Source organism: Chelonoidis abingdonii, chromosome 11 (assembly GCF_003597395.2).
Source record: "Chelonoidis abingdonii isolate Lonesome George chromosome 11, CheloAbing_2.0, whole genome shotgun sequence".
Classification (NCBI taxonomy): domain Eukaryota; kingdom Metazoa; phylum Chordata; order Testudines; family Testudinidae; genus Chelonoidis; species Chelonoidis abingdonii.
In genome coordinates, this window is record NC_133779.1 from 44,279,101 (window position 1) to 44,288,390 (window position 9,290).

The 9,290-nt window shown below is 58.2% G+C and overlaps 1 protein-coding gene across 1 annotated transcript; it reads right to left on the reverse strand.

Annotated features, from left to right (window-relative positions):
* Window positions 1–2,534: 2,534 nt before the first annotated feature.
* On the reverse strand, window positions 2,535–8,253 carry MTX1 (metaxin 1). The gene is made up of 7 exons (XM_032767166.2): window positions 8,182–8,253; window positions 7,286–7,365; window positions 5,777–5,869; window positions 5,304–5,486; window positions 4,736–4,812; window positions 3,568–3,722; window positions 2,535–2,991 (listed from the first exon to the last, which is right to left on the reverse strand). Exons 2-7 carry the CDS (start codon window positions 7,316–7,318, stop codon window positions 2,768–2,770), a joined length of 765 nt encoding a protein of 254 aa, XP_032623057.2. The 5' UTR covers window positions 7,319–7,365; window positions 8,182–8,253; the 3' UTR covers window positions 2,535–2,767.
* Between the last annotated feature and the right edge of the window lie 1,037 nt (window positions 8,254–9,290).

A 9,290-nucleotide genomic window follows, 5' to 3' on the forward strand; every position in this document is an offset into this window, starting at 1 on the left:
TCACCCTCCCTGACTGAACTAACCTCGTTATCTCTAGCTTGCTTGCTAGCATATATATACCTGCCCCTGGAAATTTCCACTACCTGAGTCTGACGAAGTGGGTATTCACCCACGAAAGCTCACGCTCCAAAACCTCTGTTAGTCTATAAGGTGCCACAGGATTCTCTGCTGCTTTCGCTCTGGAGTGTTCGCTCTTGGCAGCGCCAAGGAACACCCCTGTTCTGGCCGGTGTGCACACAGGAATGCAAAGAGCTGTCAGCACTGGAGGAATTTCTAACGTGAACAGGCCAGCAACTCCCTGCTAGCCCCTCTCAAATCACGGCAGTGAGTTGGAGTAAGGGGGCTTCCCTCAGCTCCCACTGCCCAGGGAGCCAGCACCTCTTCCCTCCCCCTCAGAGAGCAAAGCCAGCCCAGGCCACCTGCCACCAATAGGCAGTCCCACCTCCTGGTCTTTCAGTAGCCACTGTGGGGAAGCATTGGTGGAGCAGTACCTCCCTGCCCCCTTCAGCCCAGGTCACTCTCCTCCCTGCAGAGGTGAGACACAAGGGCCAGGGTGGGGGGGATAAAGCCTGCTGCAGCCTGGCAGAGACTTCTCCAGCCAGTTGTGCCCAAGCGTTTCCTCTCCAGGTGCAGCCTGCAGCTCTGGGCAGAGGTTGCAACCAGCCAGGAGGTCACCAATCAGGCTCCGGGGTGGTGCTGTCGGGGCTCTGGCAATGGGGACCTGAGGCACATGCTGCTGCCCGTGGAGGTGTCACAGCAACACATGGTGAGGCAAGAGCTTGCGAGGGCAGATCCAGAGCCCTGTGCTGAGGCAACGTTATGATTTCCTGCACCATCCCTGACAGGTGTCTCTTCCTGGCACCTGGGGGCAGAGGTAAAGGGCCCGTGTGTGAGTGCTAGCCTGGCACTACTGTGTTTGGGGCACCAGTGTCCTAAAGCTGCCAGCTTTGCAGTGGAACCGGCCCTACCGGGAAGCGTGTCGGGTGGGCATAGAGGCTGGTCAGTCACTGAGCTGGGCTGGAGACCTTCCAGGAAGCAGCATTCTGAGTCGTGCCGTAGCACTGGGCACGGCTGTGCACAACTGGACTTCAGCACGTCTCCCCTGCCTGCCCCATGGCGTCGCGTGCGCACTGAGTAACGGGACAGGACTGAGCCTAGTGCAGCCCTGGCAGTCTTTGGATCTGGCACCAAAAGGTGACATTCATTTGGACTGTCAAAGGCCCTTGCAGAGGGTAGGAAATGAGTTACGGTTCTAGAGAAAGCACAGGACTAATGGTGAATTTTCAGCGTAGCACATGGCTAATGGTGGCTGCCTCAGGGCTCCAGGCTGTGATGGGAGGTGATGTTTGCAGTTGACACAGACTGATTAGCTAGCTGAGCCTGGAGAAGGCAGTGAGAAAGATGTAGCTAAGCTGCAGGGTCAGCAAGTGCCAGGGTAACGCACACTGGAGGGAACCCCATGAACCCCTCATAAACCTGACCGGGGGCCAAGCGTGTGGGGAAGGCCCTGAGCATTACCATGGCCAGCTCAGAGCAGTGGCTCTGCATGCAGCACGGCCACAGCAAACCAAGCCTCGGGCTGGCTAGAGAACGAGATGGAAGCAAGCATGAAAAGGTTGTCAGACAGATCACCCACCCTTCGGTCCTGGCTGCTCTTCCTCAACAGATATGGTGGGACAGACGGGGCCCAGAGATGAGCCATGGAAGCAATCAGCCTCCTGGAGAGACCGAAACACCTGAGACCACTGGGTTGGGAGAGGCCGTGACTGAGGGAGAACAAAGAGTGAACAGGTGAGAGAAGGCAAATGGAGTCTCCTAGTTCCCGTCCTACAAGACCCGGGCTTGTCCCGTGGGCAATTAAGCACAGGTTCATAATGCTACAGGTGAGGATCCAAGGTCTGACTGGACAGCGAGAGCAGCTGGCTGCAGATATCAAGTGCCCTGCTTCAGGGCAGGAGCTACCCACTAAGTGACGTGTGGGAAATATTCCCCAACGGCCCCTGCTCTCCCTGAGCCCCACTGCTCTGACTTGGGCTGGCAGTCTCAGGGCAGCTCCCCAAGGGGTTGGTTCTGGCTGCTGGCCCGGAAGCCGAAGCTTCAACTCATATTCTATGGCTGGAGCTGCTGGCAGGGCCAGGTCAAGAGCCCAGCAGTTAGGCAGAGTTACTGTGAACCTCTAGGCCAGGCCCCTCCAATTGTGGCTTCCCCACCTTTGAAAGGCGCAGGCTCTTGCGCATGACACAGCCTTCAGGGGACGGAGAGATGGAATCAGAGCTGCATGTGAAGCCAAAAGGATTCTTCCCGCTGTCTTGGGGGTAGCCAGGGAATTGTGGGGCAGAGCTCAGCAGGGACAGCTTCAAGCCAAGGTTCCCTTTCCATGCTGCTTTGTCCTGCGTGCCCCCATGGGGAAGGTCCGCCCTGGGTAGAGATTGAGGGCCCAGCACATTGGTCCATGAGGGCTGAGCACTCCCAGCACTACGCAGGCTCTGTGCCCAGGGCTGCAGAGAGGAGAGAAGGAGCACAGACAGATGCCCTTCACGGGGCACACTGGGTTTATTAGTAGGAGGCAGACTGCTTGCGACACAGTCTAGAAATCTGGGCTGGTTTTTGTAGCAGCGCCAGGATCCAGACTGAACAGGGCCACTAGTCCTGCCGGGACACAGGGGCAGTTTGCAGGAATCAGACTAGGCATACTCAGCACTGTAAAAAAAGAGTCAGTTCAAGTGATACTGAGACTAGTGAGAACCAAAGTCCCGAGACCAGTGCCTCACTCCTCCTCCTCTTCCTCCTCCTCCATGGCTATTGGCTGGGGGCCGGCAGCCCCAGGAGGGCCCCGCTGGATGGAGACGATCCCGCTGAGGAAGGCATAGCCAATCATTGCTGCCACTCCCACCAGCACCGACAAGATCTGGTTGTGCCGTTTGTAGGGCTCCTCCTCAGACTCGGTCCCTTCGGAGGCAGCTGTCTTGGGGGCGCTGGAGGGGGCGTCCCCTTGCAAGGAAACAACATGTCAGAACCCCAGATCCCGCTGGCGAAGTGCACCCCAGCCCAGAGGGCAGACAGCGGGGGCAGCCTGGAAGAGTATAGCCATGTTACCCTGGTTCGGGGGAGGCGAACAGGGAATAGTCGGGGCAAGGGTCCGAAAGCAGCAGAGGGAGAAAAAAGGGAAGTTGCCCCTCCTTTTCCAAGAGCCAGAGAGGGGGCGCTCCCCACCCTCACCAGACCCCAGTTACAGCCAGCAGGGTGTCAGGAGATGCCTCCACCATGGCCGACACAGAGCACTCCCTGTGTTACACCTGGTGGGAAGTCCAATCCTTCCTCCCGCCTCCCAGCAGCCAGGAGTGGAGCAGTCCAGGTGAGCTGAGCTCCCCCCCAAGGCACTGTCCCACTTCTCCTGATCTGCCGTGGACTAGCAAGTCTCAGCCCGTGGCTAGTGGGGTCTGAGGCATGGTTCAAGCCTGTTTGCATCCCTCCCCCCACCCCCACCTTTGTGACCTTGCTTCAGTGATTCCAGCTGACCCCCAGCTTCCCAGTACCAAAGGATCGGCTGGAGGCCTGCCTGCTCACCTCCGTCCCAGGGGTAGTAGAGGCTGAGGATGGAGTAGCAAAAGTCACACAGGTTCTGCAGGGACTTCAGGTGCTGCTGCAGTTTCCCGTTGGGCAGCTTGGCTTTCAGAAGAGGCGCCAGATGACTGAAGACGAATGCGTCCAGGGAAGCAGGGCTGCGGCACAGAGACCTTGGGCTAGTGGCTCCTGGCCTGTCAGCACCAGTGGCCCAGGACCCTCAGCACTGGGAACACACGACCCCAGGCTGTAGGAACAGGCTGGCTCAAATTTACACCGTCTTTAGGGTCCAACTGTTGTGTATGCTGGGCATGACCAAATGACCTAGAGCCCTTGAGGCTGCTCCTCTCCCTGCTACTCCAGTTCCAGTGTGCAGGAAGCAGAGCAGGAGCGCTGGCTATGGGTGGTAAGCCCAGCTACGCTCATCTTGGCCTATCCCAGGACACGGTGCTGCCAGGAGCTGGGTAGGGCTGTTGGCTGCGGGAGCTCACAACTCCTCTTGCAGGCAATCTTGGAGGTCCCTGAATGCCAAAGGTGCTGGGGCACCAAAGGCAGGAGGTGGCTTCTCAGCAAGCGCTTGAATAAGTGTCTGTCTTCTCTGATTCCTGCTCACCGCAGCTGGCTCTTTGGAAGTGAATAAGCAGCATATTCAGCCATTACCGTTTATAGCTTCATAAATTATGGGCCCATTAAACATGAAGCAAACAAGGCAGCCGTCTAATGGGCTAAAACTTCCTATGCAGGCCGTGGCTGAAGTGCTGGAACATCTGGTCCTGGCTCTCAGTTTTATGGGAGAGGAAGGGGACCTGTCGGGACGGCAGTGGGAACAGATGGAGCCTAATGGGCTGAAAGGAACTGCCCTCTCCCCAGGACCCTGCCTTCCATTAGAGAGACACTATTCAGCCCAGCTCGCAGTCCCACTTTCGCTTTAATTGCCTCTGAGGTTTCTCTATAATCCCCAGAGCTCTTTCAAAGGCCTGCCAAAGCCTGTGTCTCGCGGCATGCCAGGGAGCTGCAAGGAGACCTGAGACTTAACACCAAGAACCCCTCTGCTCTGACGTTCTGCTCCCAGCCATGAGTGCCAGGCAGAGGCATGAGATCCACGTGCGGGCAGGTGAGGAAAGAGCCCTCGCTTCCCCGCACAAAGAAAGTTCCTCCAAGAGCCACTTACGAGTCTCCAAAGAAGAACTTCTGGTCCCCGAGGCGCTGAGACAGGAGCGTCAGGCACTCCTGGGCTTCGTGGTACATCTACGGGAGCAGGAGAGATGCAGGCCTGGTGTCACATCCCCTCAGCACATGAGGTGCAGGAGGCATGTCCTGGGACTGTGCTATCTCCAGTCCAAGAACGCCAGCAAAGATAGCAAATGTCATTCTTATTGGGAGCAAAGCCACTGGCTGACTTGCCCTTGCCAGGGACTGACCCTGGCTTCGGCATCACAGCCAACAACCAGAGTATTCTGGGGCTGGGCACAAAAGGGTTAAACTCAGGGTCCCACGGGAGCTGGCTTTGTTCTAATCCAGCGGGAACTGGGAGCATGCCCAGCGGCTGGGGACAAGGTGACCCCTCATGTTGCTTCCATCTAGGGGCAAGGTGATGGATTCCCAGGAGCCCCAGCCAGCCCTCCCAGCTGCCACAAGGGTAGCAAGAGCTGCAGAACAGAAAATGCCCCTGTCATTGGGATCTTTCCCCCAAGAAGCAACATGACAGCCGAGCTTAGCTATTCCACCAGCCCACTCACCTCCTTCTCCAGCTCCTCCTCGTCCTCCAAGCAGCTTTCCCCCCAGATCAGCTGCAGCCGCTCCAGATGCTGCTTGTGCATGCGGTTGGGCAGGAAGAAGTTGAGCGGGAAGGGGATGGCCTCCGCATACCATTTCCGCGTGTGCTCCACATAGTTCTTTGTGTCCACCCAAAACGTGTGAATCTACGGCACGAGGACAGTGGTGACCCGCAAGAACTAGTGCAGGGCTGCTTTCTGCAGTGCCCTACGAGACACCCTGCTACCTCAGACCCCCTACCCTGATCCTCGCACAGCTCTGTCACTGCACCATAATCCCAATCTCCAGCTTCCACCCTGCGGTTCTGCGATCTGCCAATATGCCTCAGTCACTCACTGTGAGGGACTGTCCCACTGGGCTGGACCCAGAATCCCTCTGAATTCTGAACTAGCTAGCTCCTCCCATAGCACTTCCACTGGCCTACATGAGCACTCACCAACACAGGTAGCAGCTTCTCCTCTAGCAGAGACACAAAGGCTAGTGTATCTGCCCCTTGTCTCGCAGACAGATCGTAGTCAGCGTTGTATTGCTGCAGATTAAAGGGAACAGTGTGAGGCCTGAGCTGGAAGTGGTGATTGAGCTCATCCTGTGCTCCAGCCCCCACCCCATGAACTGCAGACGTGGCCCCTGTCTGGGTAATAGAGGCGGGGGTGGGATGGGGGGAGGATGACACTAGCCCCAGGCAACTTCCTTCACAGACAGATGCTTTTCCAGGCACTAAGTGCCATGCCTGGGTTTTTCCTAAAATGCACATGCTGATGCGCGGCCGACTCCAACAGCATGGAGTCAGAGCTCGTCCGCCCAGAGGAGACGTATTCCCTTTACAGACCCAGCTTTACCAAAGCTGAACTGTGTTCACATCCAGAGATGCCCCAGGGAGCAGTATCGACGGGCTGGGGGAAGGTGCGTGGACAGGAGCCCAATGCACAGGCCGCCTGCTCCCCTTACATCTTTCAAGGGGAGACTCTGGCCAGCCCTGGAGCGAGCGCAGCCTGGTGTGTTTAACCTGGCCGGAAGCCTGTTCCGTTTCAGAACACACTGGCTGCGGCTGTGCTCGCCTGTGCTGCCGCATGACCCAGAGGAGGAAAGCTGGGGCTGAGGCAGAGTCTGGGATGGAGGATGCAAGCAGCATAGGGGAGCGACTCCAGCCTTTCCAAGGAAAGTTGGCACCAGCCAGGCCTATTTCCACCAGAGCTGGGAGCAGCCTGAATAGCGGCGTGGCTAGCCCACACCCTGGCGTCTCAGAGCCGCCCGAGTCCCCAGACTGACACTTCCCTCAGGCCTCAAAGGAACCACTTGTGCTCCTCCCCACAGCTAGCCAGCCCCAGACAAACCATCCACGAGGCTGGTCCACTACTTGCCTCAGCACTTGGGGGCAGGGAAGAACTGAATCTTCACATAAGTTCCAGACACAGAGCAACTCCAAAGGGTGAAACTAGCACACAGGGACAGAGGGGCTTCTCTGACGGGAACCCCTGCATCTTCTACCGTTTCCTCCATGGCCCTTGTGACAGGGCCACTACAGATGTGTTGCTCAGGGGAGATGGGTCAGGATCTGGGGAGCTGAGCTGGGCTTTGGGCCTTTGGCTGTTCTTACCCCTCTTCTAGTCCAGACAGTCTGACTGCAGGACCAGCCAGGTGTCGCTGCATAGGTCCATGGGCAAGGTCCTGTGGCAACTGCATAACACAATGCTTCCACTGGCAGGGTTTTGCAGACCCTGCTGAGCCCTCTCCAAGGGTCGCTTCCAACAGGCTCTGGGATTCACTGCTCACCCATGCCTCGGCTCCCCACCCACTGCAGCAAGCCCTCCCGCTTATTTCCATCAGCGGCTTCACACTCAGTTTTCCCCAACTCCCACCCCCATAGGTGTGAGCCGCAGGGGGCAGGTGACTGTCTCCTCTCGCTCTGGGGCAACAGGCCTGAGTCAGTGTCCCCATCCCATACCTGTTTCCTGAGGTGAGTGATGATCTGGTGCATCTGGGACACGACACCTTCCTCCTTGGTCTTCAGAGCAGGTAAACACCCTGAAAGCAGAGAAAGGGAATACAGGGGAGACCCTGCCCAGAGGTACCTCTTCGTGGGCCTCCTGCATGCAGCGAGCACCCCCAGCCCCACCTGCTCTCATTGGGGATCCTGGCGCAGGTGCCAGCATCACACATGGGTTGCAAGAGACCCTTTTGTTTTCATGTGCCGCAGTGGCGTTCAGGGTTTCCGTGTTTGGTCTCAGCCCACGCAGTGACTCCTTTTGGAAGCCTGAACTGGTCTGGCGTTGAACAATGTGAGAGACTTATTCCCGGGTGAAATGGATTTTGCACATGGACAGCTCCAAACTGGCTGGACTTCACACACAAACTTTCCATGTGGCTGGCCCCGCTGAGGAGTCTCTAGGCTAGATGTGGCAGACAGGATTCAAAAGTAACAAACACCATGTTGCAGAGCTGTCAGCTCTGGCAGGGGTTCTGGGCTGCTCTGGCAGCTGAGTTCCAAAAGGGAGAATGTCCCCCTGCCCCGGGGCAGGGCCACAAAGTCAGGAAAGAGAAGATGTTTGTTTGCCTGCCTCCTTAAAGAAAATGGGGAATTAAATGGAAAGCTTTGTTTAAAGGCCGTGCAGCCCAGCAGCCTCAAGGGAAGCTGAGAACTAGCTCTCCTCAGTTCTGATATTGGCTGTTCCATCAGTTTGCTTTGGGCACCCTACCATGCCTCAGTTTCCCCTCCTGTAAAAGGGAGATAATCTCTGCCTACTTTCCGGTGGCTTGTGATGGCTCCAATAATCACCTGTGTGCCACGTGTTTATTTCTATCCCCCACGTGCCCCTGCCCCATTCTCATAAGCGCCTTTACCTGAGGGACTTCGCCATGGGTTAGTGACCTTGTGAACTTTGAGCGGCGCACCTGTGAATCTGGCGTAGGTCTGGAAGGGAAGCGGAAGAAAGACTCAGAAGGAGTCTGTGTATAAATGTTTAACCCTGCACTGGCTCAGAGTGAGAATGGCTCCAGCGGTCAGGGCGCTCAGCTGGGATGAGAGACTCTGGTTCCAATCGCGGCAGAATGGCCCCAGAACACCCCACAGACTAGTGGTTAGGGACCTCACCTGCCAGATAGGGAGACCCAAGTTCAAATCCCTTCTCCACATCAGAGGCGCTGAACCCTGGGTGGCTAGGCTAAAGATTAGAGGTGACACCTCCTCCTCCTGTTTCTTGCAAGAAGCAGTGTAGGTGCGTGGCTCCAGGAGAGGGGAGTCCCGAGCAGAGACAAGCGTCTCTCTATGGCCCAGATTTAGGTGCCAAATTCCCTTTGAGGGCCAGGCTTAGCCCAGACCCCTCTCCTTGGCTTTTACGGGCTAGCTAAGGTGGCTCGGCACGTGGGTCTGGATGCCAGGCATCGGAAAGGAAACCTGGGGTGCAAAACTGGTGTCCCTTTGTGGAGCTACTCTGAGGCTTTCTGTGCCTTCCCCCTGCCCAGCATGCCGGTGGGGGTGCAGGTCCCCCCCCAGACCCCGGGGGTGCAGGTCCCCCCTCCCCCCAGACCCGGGGGTGCGGGGCCTCCCCAGACCCCGGGGGTGCAGGTCCGGTGCCACACCTCCCCCAGACCCATGGGTTCAGCGTCCCCCCGTACCCCAACCCGGGGGGCCGGTCCCCCTCCCCCACAGACCGCGGGGGTGCAGGTCCCCCCCGCCCCCCGAGACCACGGGGGTGCCGTGTGCCCCCCCAGACCCCATGGGTCGGTCTCCCCCCCTAGACCCGGGGGTGCGGGGCCCTGTCCCGGGGAGGCGGCCCCGGCAGGAGGCCCGGCGGGACCCGGAGGGCCCGGCGACGGGCCGTCACCAGGCACGGCCAGCAGTCTGGTCCACCGGAGGCAGCCCCAGCCCCCGGGCCCAGACGAACAGCTCCATGGCGCCGCCATCTTCCCGCCCGACCCGGAACCACAACGTTCATCTCTCTCATCCTCTC

Excerpts from the sequence above, each read along its gene's own strand:
- MTX1 (XM_032767166.2), bottom strand. The coding sequence starts at position 7,318 with ATGCACCAGATCATCACTCACCTCAGGAAACAG. Across the intron at positions 5,870-7,285 it reads TCACTCACCTCAGGAAACAG|CAATACAACGCTGACTACGA; the intron begins GTATGGGATGGG and ends TTTAATCTGCAG. Across the intron at positions 3,723-4,735 it reads AAGTTCTTCTTTGGAGACTC|CCCTGCTTCCCTGGACGCAT; the intron begins GTAAGTGGCTCT and ends TCTGTGCCGCAG.